Below are 13,966 nucleotides of genomic sequence, written 5' to 3'. Positions count from 1 at the left end.
TTTGGAACATGGTATGGCATTTAATCAAGGGAGCATTTGCTGTATCTCCGTAGAATTCTGAAATGCATGATCTGTTTGGTATTTTGAGCAAAACACAACATAGACATGTTTTTTGTATTTTTTTGTATATACCTGAGACCTATAATATATGCCTAAAAATAGCATAGGAGACCTTTAAAGTGGACCTATCATGCTATATTTGAATATTATAGTGTAGGACCATACCTATATAAGGCATATTTATACTTTTTATTTTTCAAAATACCAAACAGATCATGCATTTTAGCCATTCCTCATTTCCCTCAATTTAACACTGTCTTTGCAAGGGCTGATTCTGTGAGAACAGCACCATCTACAGGCCCGGCATATGTACTACAGCGTCTCCAGCGCTTTCGAACGGCAATGCCCGTGGCTGTCTCCTCCTGATTGGTGGAGTTGGCCCAATAGCCGTAGCGCCACTTCTGTGACGTCATAGAAGTGTTCAAATCTGGATCAGTCTGTATCAGATCCGTTGAAGCCCCTTTTTAAGAGATTTGGGTATGGAGGAAAATAGCGAGGGTGAGTTCCCTGGAACACCGGGACACATATTCATGTATAAAAGGACGTACAAAAGTGCATTTTGAATGATAGGTCACCTTTAAGCTATAGAATAAATTCAACCACGGAATTCTAATGTTTGCTATAAAACTTTGCAGAGCATCATCAACTGTTGCTGATTAAAACATTGAGTTTGATGGCTTACAGAAGTCGCACCTTGAATCTTGCCTGGTGGCATTAGCACTGGGCGGAATGTGAACCCTCCGTAGGTGTGTTTTGGGAAATATGGTGTTGTTCCCCCGCAACAGAAAGTAAAAAGCGCTGACCATCTCTTTGTTCCTCTTTCATCACAGCACCATCTGGTACGAGTTACATGCACGTGAGTGGCCTTACAAGAGTCAGCCAGCAGAGGTGATCATCTGGCAGATTGGCAGCGGGATGAAGCCAAACCTCGCCCAAACTGGCATGGGGAAGGAGATATCAGTAAGGGTTCTCTTTCTTTTTCATTTGTCACAATTTGTTAATCATCCTATTTGTTAAACTTAAGTGCATTCCTGCTTTTTCTCTCAGCCCTTAAATCCTAGACCAGAAGTGCTCCAACACAATGTTGATTATTACTCGGAAATTAACTTCTCGTGATAAAGACAATGTGCAATCTCGGGCTAGTTTCACAGACTGTTTTCAAGACAATACCCAAGAACAAAGAAACGTTTTAGTGAAAGTGAAATCTCTACAAAAAAAAGATTCAGAAGACGACAATTAGATATCTTTTGTTTTTACACCTTGGTTAGGCTCTTATACCACAGTTGTTTAAGTGCTGACTGTGTTGCTGAGTGATCCAAACTAAACATGTATTACTTTGACCTCATACAGTATCTTTGTCTCATATTACAAATTGCACAACTTTACATTGTGAAACCTTCTGTTTAAGAATAATACAATCAAATCAATATTTGAGAAAAGTATACTTAGTGTCTAGAGATAGTTTGAGAACGTAACTATTTCCAAAGTAGGTATTGCAAAATGCAGTGCACTATAAGTACCAGGATGCTGTGGTGCACTGGACGCTTCCTTCACTTAATGATCACTGTCTTTGCTTCGTAAAAGAAGCTGTGCAACCTGCCGTGAAATTACAGTTCCTGCCTAGAACACAGTACTACTCAAATTGTGTTTTTATCGGTATTCAACACGTAACAGCAGCCGTCATGACTTCCGGTGATGCCACAGCAACCTATACAATTCGAGCTTATATATCTGGTGGAAATTCACACAATTTACACAGTACTCATATTTACTTGCACTATATTTCTCTGTTTTTCTTTAATATTGTTTTGCACTGTTGGAGAAGCCTGTGACTTAAGAATTTCATCGACATAACTACTCTGTAGCGATGGTTGTATAACTAATAAAGAACCTTGAACCTTGATGTTTACAGTGTGTGGCTAGGAAGTGTCGGATTGAGACACAGCACAAGTACATCAAGGAAAATCAAGACTTTTATTTGCACGTATTCCTTCATTAATCGGCACATCTAAAAGCTTGTTTTCCCTTGTATCTTTCACAGGACATTCTGCTTCTGTGCTGGGCGTACAAGCAGGATGAGCGGCCCAGCTTCTCCAAGCTGGTAGATTTACTGGAAAAGTTTGCCAAAACGGAATCGTCGCCTTTCCCACCCAGGGCACTTCTGGAAGTCAGCTGAGTATGTCAAATGAGTTAGGGACACAAAACAACAACAATCAGCAACTATATAACAAAAAAACATCCCGCCATTACTCTTCATAAATAACCCATCTCCTTAAAGAATGCACTGAATCCAAAAGCCAGCCCAGTGATGAAAACTGCCCGTGCTGTGTGTACTTTCATGGAATGTTGGCATGTGTGTGTACAGAGACTGTCAGGCTTCTCAAAGCAGTCGGGACTCATATTTCCTTTGGTTTGATTTGAACCATACTGGATATTTTTTCCTTTATCTTTTTTGTCTTTTACTATTGACTTGATCCCTTCATTATATTTGGTTTGATTTTGTGGATGTATCTTGCTTGTAACTTTTGACTGATCACATCATCCTGGACTTTAAAACAAATATGTTTGAGATCAAATGTAGATCTATTTCTTGTGTTCTGTTTTGAATGAATGTAACTGTTGTACATCACACATTGTATATATTCATAGCATTGTCTTGCCGTTCCTTATGTCTGTCAACTGTGTAGGTCATTGTGTCACTGTTACCTCATGGTCTCTCATGTGTGGATGTCTGAATAAGCTACATGTTTGTCTGAAAAAGCTTTATTTAACTTTCAAAAGATGGTCCTCTTATTTACACCGTACCATTTGAATGTGAAGAGGCCAGCATCCCTGTTTGTGTAGGGATGTGTTGGCACCGTTCTTTGATGGGAGAATGTTCTCTCTTGAATATTGCCTGTGAACATAAGTGAGACGTTTGAACAATAAGAGTCTTTGGGGGGAAAAGCCAGTCAGACCAGGACTTCCTCACTTGACGCTGTTCTGAGAAATCGCTGACAATTGAAATGTATCTCATCAACTAATTACCCTTTAGATATGCTATCACTGAGCCCCCTAAACCCCCATCACCCATTTATAAATGCATATTATTTTTACATTAATTAGATACATTAACTGAAATGTTGGCTTTCTGATTAGTGTATGAAAGGGTTTATTATAATAGTTTGAAAACGTTAAGACGACCTATTGCTGGGTCTGAGCACCAGAATGATTTAGATCTTCACAGGAAAATGATGTGACTGTTAGACGGGTAAAGGGAGCACAAAAACTTTGAAAGGAAACACAAAAACTCTGAGAAGAAGTCCTCCTTTGTTTGGCACATGGTGAAATTAGTTTGGAGTTGATCAAAAGCAGTGTTGTGGTCAGGTTGAATTTTCATTCATTCAGCTTCAACTAGAATTATTTTTCCAAATATTATTAAACTTATATTCCTTTAACTTTGCTTTGACGCATTTCCTCAAATACCTATAAGGCACACATTGAAGGTAACAGTAATGTTTATTTTATATAGTACGCTAGAAGTTAGTTATTCATAAATCAGGAATTTTCATACTAAGTTACTCAGTTCAAGTGAAAGACATGTCCACTGAAATCAATTCATTTTCAGTTTATTTAACAAAACAAAGGTCTAATACATGCATATAGTGCAAAGGTACTCTTGAACAAACACACACACATTTACACACACTCTTACATGTTTTTCTATCATGAGGACCGTCATTGACATAATGCCTAACCCTACACTTACCTTAGCCATCACAACTAAATGCCTACCGCAGCCCTTACCCTAATCTTACCTTAACCTAAGCCTCAGTCCGACCAAAGTCTTAACCCTCAAACAGGTCTTAGAAGAAGTGAGGACCGGAAAAATTTCCTCACTTTTCAAACGGTCCTCTCTTTGTAGCAAGAACAAACACACACACACAAATATAAAAATAAAGAAAGTAAAGAAAAATATGATTTTTAGTTGGAACACATCTTGAAAACTACTTGCAAGTCTTTATTCTATATATTAATATGTATATCATAAGTTATTTTAATTTACAGGTATCAGTAATCTTTTAGCAAACAAAATCGTTTTTAATAATGCTTCTTCTTAACTACAACACTCCCGAAAAAGTGACTCTGGAGGACAAATTAATCACAAACTTGCCTTTTTATTTTTTAAATCTTAATTTCTTTCATTTAAACAAAGCAAATTATTGAGCTATTGGATTATAAAGTTACAGTAAAAACTAAGTAACTTCAATCTGGCTGAACTTTCCCTTCAACATACTGTATCACAAAAGACATATCACCACCCCAGGCCATTTTTCTACTTTCTACTATATATCATAATATATTTTAAATGTGTGTTATAAAGATATAACAAGTCTGAGTCCTATCATCATGAATTGGAAGCTTTGGCGTCATTTGAGCTGTATACTGCTTTTGATTCTCTCTAGCCACGTGGAATAGATAGAGACAATCCAATCATGTTTAATAGCCATTTTCCAGTTCATTATATACACATCTGCCAGTGTTGGAAAATGCATACAAACAATCTGCTGCTGTTTTTGGAGTCTGTCTATTTTGGAATTGCTGGGATTCAAATATTGTAAGTGGATCATTTATATTTGTACTGTTTACAACTTTCAAGTGCATGAGTTGGACTATCAAAGATTGATTATTGTTATGAAAAAAAAAAATCCTTCTACACTATATATATAAAAGTTATGTGAGAATTTTTCTGATGAACTGTTGTCCATTGAGCAGTTGGATCTCAATACCTAATGAAGTTTTACGTCAGGCTTTGCCAAACTTTTCAACAGCTTTGTTTGACAGAATGGTTGTTTCAGAATATTTATAGATTATATAATTGATTAGACTAGCATTTAAATAAGATAAAAGGAGTTGCGGCCTGTCTGTGCACATGCTAGAGTTGAAAACAACCTGACTGGACAACAATCAAAGATCTAACATTAGTGCCAAGTGTACATAACCGATTGTAGACTATGTTTTATCGTCACTTGCAGTAATATCAATATCCTTGTGAATTTTTTTGACTTCTTTCTTTTGAATGTACGAATTGTGTTGTGTTTTTTTGTTGTTTCTGTTTTCAGTTAATTTAAACTTCTTTTCCATCATTTTCCTTCTACTTGCATAAGCATTGATGCTGTGTTGTTTCTTTTCCTTGATTCCGTCCTTGTATTGTAGATGATAGCTCCAAACAGCTTGTATTTAATGATGCCTTATGGTCCATGGCTTAGTGATGGTTAGATTTTGATCACAAGCTCCTTTATTTGCACTCATCCTTTACAAAGTGTATGACAATAAAAATATGTTTTCATTTTGAATGTTTTCTGTTTCTTTTATGTCATGTTTTATCTTAGTCAACCCTTATCCATATTTGACCTTGGTTGACATTTTTACCACATCTTTAAAAGGCAAACGTAACGTTGAGTCAGTGTTTACCACCTAATTAATGTTTGACGCATGAGGCGATCTCGATCTCAACCTAAAAAGTGCAATTTATGATGTTGTTTTCCTCCAGTTATAAATATTTAGAGTGACCCACCATACATAATCTGTTTTACTATGAAACACCCCCTCAACTGAAAGGCCTGAAAAATGGCTGTTAAAGGCTACAGAACCGTGTAGTCAGACATTAAAAAGCAATTGAGCCAATAAGCACCACAGGAAGACAAACGATCAATCGGTGCCTCAGGGCTGGACTAATAACATTGTCAAGCTGTGACGCCATTAAAACCCAAAATCAGTGTCAACATGAAATGCTGTTGGAATCAGGCGGATGAAAAGGTCTCTTGTAATTGACTTGGGGAAATGGGCATTGAATAGAAAATGATATTGTGTGGTATTTACTGAACTCCTGAGGTGCTGGGGAGGCAGATTTTGTTTAGGCAGACATTTTGTTTCCCATATGCTAAGCTAAGCTAACTAGCAACTACAGCCTTATCATTTCAAAATAGAAATAAGAGTGAAATCAATATTCCAATGAAACCAAATATCCTGAAATGTTAAATCCTTCTAGCAGCAAACTCCACTCCTCTGGTTTCTGATCAATCTTATAGAAATGCTGCCTCCACTTCTGCAGTAAACATATGCCACAGCGACATCAACTCTGCAGTTCGCTTTGAAGCTAGAAAAGTGACCTCAAAAGACAGATTTACCTTTTCTAAGCCAAGAAATATCTAGAGCTGTCTGCACAAGGAGAAAACCCAGCATGCGCTGTGGTGAAATAGTTCAAACTGTTTTCTTTCCATTAAAACCTTGGGATGACATTAACGACTCCTCAATAAGTTCCGGGTGATCAAACTGTTATGTTACTGTTGAGGTTAGAGTTGCCTGTATTGGAAGTTAACTTGTTTGTTTCTCTCGACTCATCCTTTGAGAGTTTCTGTTTCCATGACATCCATGAACTGAGTTTAGCTGTGTTCCTTTAGAAGAGCTTCAACCTGCAAGCATTTGGCATTCAAATTCTATGAAAGCTAGAGTAAAGTGCAAATACAATTAGTCTAAAACTATATTATCCCTTTAATTAATGCACAGAATAAACGTATGTACCTCTGCTGGGACTGTGCACCGAAGAAGCTCATACCTCAGACACAACCCTTTCCACTGTGGCTTCTTCAAGGGCTCGCTAATTGTTCCTTTTCTTAAATAAAATAAATAATATGGATTGCAATTATAAGGTAATAAAGGGAAATAATGTATTCATCAGGACCAAACCAACAACATTATGTAATAATGTTATTTGTTTCATTGGATTATTTGGTAAAGAGGGAAGTTTTTTGGACTTTGGAGCTGCAGTACGTGAGAGAGTATCGATGAATTAAAATCAAAGTGGAGCTATTCAAAGTTAACTCTGAGACCCCATTTACAGCAGGCACTTAAATAGGAACTATATCCGGAGATGTTATTTGGATAAAGAAATTGTATCTTTATGCAAATTGTAAATTTGTGCGGTATGCATAGCAATGAGAATGGCATCGGTTTAGCAAGAACATATTACGATATCGGCTAGGTGCCCTGTTAATCCTTCAAAAGTTGTTTTACCAAAAAGGTTTGTCTTCTACAGTATGTATACAAATTAAGAGTAAGCACAATAGAATTTCATTAAACCCCTCTCCCAGCCGCTGAGTGTCCGGCTAGTTTTGCTTTTCAGAGGAATGAAAATAACTTGATTCGGCGCTGTTGAGCAGCAGTAAGCATCAAGCGAGTCTTACTTAGCAAGAAGAGATGTTGTGCTAGTAGCTGTAGCACAATATAAATTAGTCTGTGAGTTTGCAGACCTCCCATGTAAAGGGAAGAAATGCCATGGACATTATTAATTAGCTTTTTGCAAGGAAAGATCTGATAGCTACTGCTACTTGTCGCCTTTGCTCTTCTCCCTTAATAGATTGTTCCAATCTGTTTTAAACAATAGTCATGTGCCCATATGGATGCCTAAATGTCATGATGTCGTATGTCTTTCTGCTGTATTGTTTTTGTCTCAACTACTCTGTGAACTAACTGTTATATTGAGAACAGTGTGTGTGTGTATGCTTATGTGTGTGTGTGTTACTATGGTCCAAAGTGTGAGACCTGTGAGTCACTGGTAGGAGGTAGAAAGTGAGGGCATGGAGCGGGGAAATGGAAGGATAAGTAAATAGATGGACAGATGAGAGCTTTACCTGTCTCCACAGCCAGTCCTCCAACTTCTTTTTCTTCTCTACCTTTACTCCACCTCTGAAATCCAGACTCGCCCACTGAAGTGTAAAAAACCCACATCACCCAATCTCAGGGAGGCTGAAGCTTATTGGAGCATGAATGTTTGGTTTCTGTCAAGTGTTAAACCTGATAGGGTTGAGTGCATTTCTTGTTACGGTACATATTGGCTCCGGAACAAAAAATAAAAACAGGCTCAACTTACAATTACTAATGCAATTATTTGAGTCATGAAATAATAATCGATGTAAATTTGATATGAACATTTTCAAAATGAGAGTAGCTCCCTGATATATGCCAAGCTTTCAAAGGATTTAGTGGCTCTAAAACTGAAGTTCACTCGAAAGCAAGTCGGTCTCTCCCCTGTCTCTGTACAGTATGTGGTATTCATGATTTGTCTATTCACGTTTTGCCTTATACTGTATATTTTTTGGGGAAGTTTGCATTTCTTTTTGACGCTTCATGTTTTTGCATTGACTTTGCAAGTGGTTGTGCCATGTCTGAAAATCTAGAATCTCTAAGAAACACAAGCATCTGAATGTGTGCTTGCCACTGAGCTTTATGTTGAGGGAGTGCACCACTCTATAAGCATACTAGATATAAGTGGTGATGTTGCTGCAGGAATTTTGTTGCAGTACGCTTCTGCATTTAAACAAATGACAAACGTCCTCCAGTATTGCTGGAAACCTTGTGATATAGAGGTAGGCAAAACCAGACACCATAACAATCTAATCATAGCACTATATAAGGAAATAACTCGTAGTTTCACACATTGAAGACATAACAATCTCAGGGGAGTTCCTCCTTCCTCTAAGACTTGAATAGATTAATAATGCTAATTAGATCAGGGTTACCTTCACAAACACGATGAACACATGCTGCATATGTCTTTGAAAATAGCCAATTTAGAGTGGCAGATAAGCTATGCCACGTAGCTTCTAAGGACTGTGGGGTTCTCTTTATTCATTTGAAGACACCCACATGGCTTGTTATGCTGGAGATGTGTTTCATTAGACCACAGGTTTGGAAGACAGACAGCGAAAGAGAGAACAAGTGATAAGATAGAGGCATAATATAAGCCCTACAAAGTGTGCCATGTCCTAAAGGTTCAGCTTTACTGAGCCCAAAGCCGTGCCACTAAGGAAACGCTTGATAATCCTTGAAGCTAAGGAACTGGCAACACCTGTATATACATCGCAGTGAATCCCACGCAGCTGTTGGCCTGATTCAGTGAGCAAATAAATGTAACACTAATGCCAGAGATATTCTTGCTCTATGATTAGGTGCACATTTTATACTGACTGATAATTGCAACTAGTGAGGCAGCCCGTCTGACATATAAGAGGAAATCAGTTTTGGTGGTCAAACTGGCGATTTTCACATCATGCTCAAGAGTCTGAGAGTGGTTGACTGTCTGACAACCACTTGGCAAACACAAACTGGTTTGAACTGTACATCCCAAAAATAAATCTTACATAATGCAAGAGGATGGAGGATGTGACCCTGTCTCCCCCTCCAGCAGGCCCTATGCTGGCCCATCTGGCAGATAATGTGCAGCAACTGTACCACTCAGACTCTGAGTTGGAGGCCCATTGTGGTTTCCCTGGATGCAGAGAATAAGGTCTGCACAGTATGTGACCACAGACTCTGTGGACATTTTAAAGCAAGGCCAGATCATGATTATTTTTAGTTAATGCAACAAATGAAGGTAATTTTTCTTCTTTTTCATTGAGTTCTGTGGTGATGGGTAAATATCACAAGTGAGTAAGTGCTGCAGGGCTCAATGTTTGGATACGGCTTTATTCCGACAAAAGGCATATTACATTTTTGAATTACGAAACAACATTATTGGTTTTAATTTATTTAGATTTGTTAGTGACGCCGTCAGATGTTATCAGATTATTTTTGCAATGTTGCAAAATTGTGGACACTTCGATTAGGGCAAACATGCTGCAGCTTCAGAAACAATGCAAATAAAAAAACATAAATGGGCCAAAACACATGCAAATAAAGAAACGTCTTCACGAATTGTCACTGCCACTGGAAATGTACCTAAACATTTGTATTGGTTCATTTTGACAATGTGAACACATGATTATTTTCCGATGTTATTGCACATCCGCTGTTAACTACCTGTCAACCTTGTCATTTCAAATATACTTACAGAACACTTTCAATTACTCAGCTTTATAAACCCAAAACGTTGACAAGCGTTCCGTTCCAAGCTGTTTGCATCGATTTTCAGTGTCTCTGTTTCTGTTGTGTTGCATTTTTTATTCTCAGCGTTTTGTTTAAGTTGGGGAATGTTTTCGAAATATCGCGGTTGTGTTGTCAAGTTGGTGATGATGTTTCTTCATTTGCATGTGTTTTGGCCCATTTACGTTTTTATATTTGCATCATCTCTAAAGCGGCAGCGTGTTTTGCCTATTGGAAGTGCTTTGGGCCGTTGTAGTGCGTTTGCACCTCTCGGCCACCGTTGAGTTCTATCCTCTTATACCAGTAAGAAATAGTAAAGAAATATCATGTGTATCGTTTTATGAAGATAACCTTTTGAAGATTTGCATTTTTTATTTAGATATTGATTTCAGCACCTTTAAAGACTTCCATGTGGTTTGCAACAAGATTTTTGGAATTCATCATTAAGCTTCAGAAAATGTTTCACTTACAGTGCAATACATATTTATGCATTCATTTCTAGACTATAGTTTTTCTCTTCGATGCTCTTCTCTCTTTTTTGGATTGGCAAAATGAAAAGAACACCTAAACTAGAATTTGGGGATTTTAAGTTTCCTTTCCTGTGCTCTGCATTGTCACTGTATGTCTGAACATAGCCTGTTAATCGTGTGGTTTCCTGCAGGGCTGTGTGCTAACGATGGCTTCCAATTTAATGTTGTTTCTGTTTTCCTTCCCTCCCCCTTCCTGCTCCAGGCTGTAACGGAGGCATCGATGGGACTGTGTCTTTGCGTGAAGCTCGTCCTCAGCTCTGCTCACATCTGCTCCACTGCCCACCCGCCCGCCTGCCCAACCACCCACCCTCTCTTGCCCCACCTTGCTTCCACAACCCCCACCTTTCCTGCTCTTCCTTTTTGCTCCAGCTCTTACACATACATGTACATCTAATGCCTGATTGGACCCTTTAGCGGTCAGTATTGGCCCACTTTGCCAGAGTGGGTGACAAACACGCCGCAGACTTTCAAACAGAGAGGCCTTTCTTCGCTCTATGCCTGAAGCCTTTCCCCAAAACGACACCCTTGTCTTTCTGTTGAGGAATTTCAACAACCATACCATTCATGCTATGCTGCAAGTCATCTTAAGCTGCAATGTGTTTTTTAATACCATAACTGTGCAACATATCATTCTCCGCTTTTTTAGGGAGCCCCCGAGAGACATTTTCACAGCAGCTACAATACTGTTAAGAACAACATCCTGAAATATGTATCCAAATTATGCAACAGTGTCACTTTTCGGAGTCAGTTATTTGGGTTGCTATCCTTTTCAGACCTTATTTATTGATTATTTAAACGAATGTCTTGGGTTCTTCCACACTGCATTTGGAAAATGTATATGATAGTCCAATATTTTTCTGGGTGTTATTGGCACAAGAGTTATGAAACTTTCTTTCAACCCTGAAAGTAAACATTCTATCTTTGGGTGAGCATATCTGCCCTCTGGCAATTCAGTATCTACTTATACTGACATTAATGGTATTGCATGTCTCTACTCAACTGGTTCTTTTTTTTGCTTTCTAATAATAAACTTAGTGGATTGCATCTGGTTATATTGTGGAACCGCCGTGTTTGAGGTGCCAAGCTGGGCACATACCTAATGGTGGAGTTAAAACACTGCAGATCACTGATTGGCCAGAGAGAATCTACGGTAGGTCGACGTTGGATATCCTACACGAAGAGACAATTCTTGAATTCTTTTTAAATACATTTTTGGTAACACTTTATATTAAGGTACACAAATTCACCATCAACTAGGTGTTAATTAACATGCATATTAGCAGGATATTGGCTCTTTATTATAAAACACTTATTAATGCCTTATTCTACATGACCATATTCTACAAGTAATAGGCCATTAGTTGAGAGTTTTTCCTCAATAACCCTCTAATTAGTGCTTATTTATTGCAAGTAAGGAAGTTGTTGTACATGATTTTTGGTCTTAATATGCGCTGCTCAATATGGGCCTAATAAGGCAGCAGTACCACAAGAATAGTAATTCTCCCATAATAACACTTAACAAATATGATCTATTCTTATGTAACAATACATGAAACTATAAGTGTTAATTGTGTCTAAATAACTCAAAATTAGGTATTTATATCTAAGAACATGTTCCCTATTTTAAAGGGAAGTCTTGTTCATAACCAATAAGCTAGTAGTTTGACTCTAATTGACCTGAACAGGTTCCCTATTCTAAAGTTGTCTCCTCTTCACACTTTGTAAATATATTATAGCACACAACTACTGAAATTAACCTCAACAGTACATGAACAAAGTAGGAGCACGTTGAAATATCTGTTTCATTAATGAACCACTAAAGAGAGGTTCAGACACATAGGCTACCAAAACATGTCAAGTTTCTCGAAGGCTGAGAACACATAAGCAGCATGTACTTTTTAATAAAAACAGATTTTTAACAGAGTTTACAGTATGTATTTGTGAGCATACTGTGTGACCTGCTTGTATATACTTACACACTAGGTGTAGGCTACTGTTCTCTCTATGTGTATGGCTAACGCTAGCGCGAATGCTAACATATTTTCTCATTGAGTTTAAACATCTCCAAATGTCACCACATAAACACAATACATGTTACTAATCCTTAAATTGTAAGTGTATTCTGAGGTTCTAAGCCACATTTCTTTTCCTCGCGGACGGCAAAAAAACTCCGACATTATACAATTTAAAATAAAAAGGGTAGGGTTAGGCTTAGGGTAAGATATTGAGTAAGAAAATGTTTTTATGAACCACACAGCTTCTGCTATTCCAAGACCCGACCGGAACTAAAGACGTGGTGCAGGCACGAAACATACTACCAATAGAAATACATTGCTTTTAAAATCGTTCTGTGTGACACGAAAAAAATGCGAAAACCGTGTTGGTGAACACGAATCAATAGATTAAATTAATTTCGTGACTGTAACACGAAATGCTGTGAGATGGGTTGACTATTCAGGTTGCATAGGGAAAATTAGTAGTAGTCTACTGCCATGATATTCAGTTCACTTTCTCCTATTTCCTGTACCCGGTTTCCTGTCTAAACCTCAGTACAAATTTTACTAAAATATAAATGTGCAAATATGAAACATACAGGTCAATATCACCTTGCTATTGGTAGCTGAACTGTCAATACCCCAAAACATATTCTTGGATAGAAATACCTAATTTTGAGTAATTTAGACAAAATTAACACTTTTTCATGTCTTGTTACATAAGAATAGATCTTATTTGTTAAGTGTTATTATGGGATAATTACTATTCTTGCAGTACTACTGCCTTATGAGGCCCATATTGAGCAGAGCAAAACTCATGTACAACAACTTCCTTACTTGCAATAAATAAGACATTATTGGAGGGTTATTGAGGAAAAACTCTCAACTAATGGCTTGACTTGTAGAATTATGTTCATGTACTCTCAACTAATGGCTTGACTTGTAGAATATGGTCATGTAGAATAAGGCATTAATAAGTGTTTTAATGTTTTATAATAAAGAGCCAATATAGGCCTACTGCTAATATGCATGTTAATTAACAACTAGTTGATGGTTAATTTGTGTACATTAATATAAACTGTTACCACATTTTTTTTAATTCACTAGATTTAAAAAGAAAAGGAAGAAATTGTCAGGCCTGAAAACTAATATACGTAGTGGAAAATTAAACAGAGACCAAAAGTTAGTTGAGTCGAGCAGAACATTATCATGCATGGAACCTCAAGCTAAGTGCTGTAGTTGTCTAAATCTTCTTCAAGCAGTATTAGTGACGACAGGGCCGTCCCTGGCCAACTTGAGGCCCCACGCAAAGTTAGATGATGAGGCCCTCTGTTTCGCGAGCGTCGACGGGGGGGCAGTGCTGCTAGTGGAGCACCGTGCCGCGCCACACTAATTGCGCTTCATAAACGCATAGGTGCGCCACATTTGCGGCTCAGTTGAGGCTCCCTCCGCAAGATGAGGCCCATTCCGCAAGATGAG

The 13,966-nt window shown here is 37.9% G+C and overlaps 1 protein-coding gene across 3 annotated transcripts in view; it reads left to right on the top strand.

Moving 5' to 3' along the window:
• The window catches only part of ksr2 (kinase suppressor of ras 2), a 103,591-nt gene extending 91,663 nt beyond the window's left edge, over positions 1-11,928 (top strand). For 2 of the 3 annotated variants that reach the window (XM_079687774.1, XM_079687772.1), the window contains 2 exons: positions 891-1,020; positions 2,102-5,396. In XM_079687774.1, coding sequence (XP_079543900.1) covers positions 891-1,020; positions 2,102-2,236 — 265 coding nt within the window. In that variant the 3' untranslated portion in view covers positions 2,237-5,396. Of the gene's footprint in view, positions 1-890; positions 1,021-2,101; positions 5,397-10,695 lie in introns of those variants that run through there. The other variant, XM_079687773.1, reaches the window with a different exon arrangement.
• Positions 11,929-13,966: the final 2,038 nt, after the last annotated feature.

This window comes from Notothenia rossii (genome assembly GCF_949606895.1).
Source record: "Notothenia rossii genome assembly, chromosome: 6".
Lineage (NCBI taxonomy): Eukaryota > Metazoa > Chordata > Actinopteri > Perciformes > Nototheniidae > Notothenia > Notothenia rossii.
The sequence above is the reverse complement of the archived record's forward strand: the minus strand, read 5'-3'. Positions and strand labels throughout refer to the sequence as shown.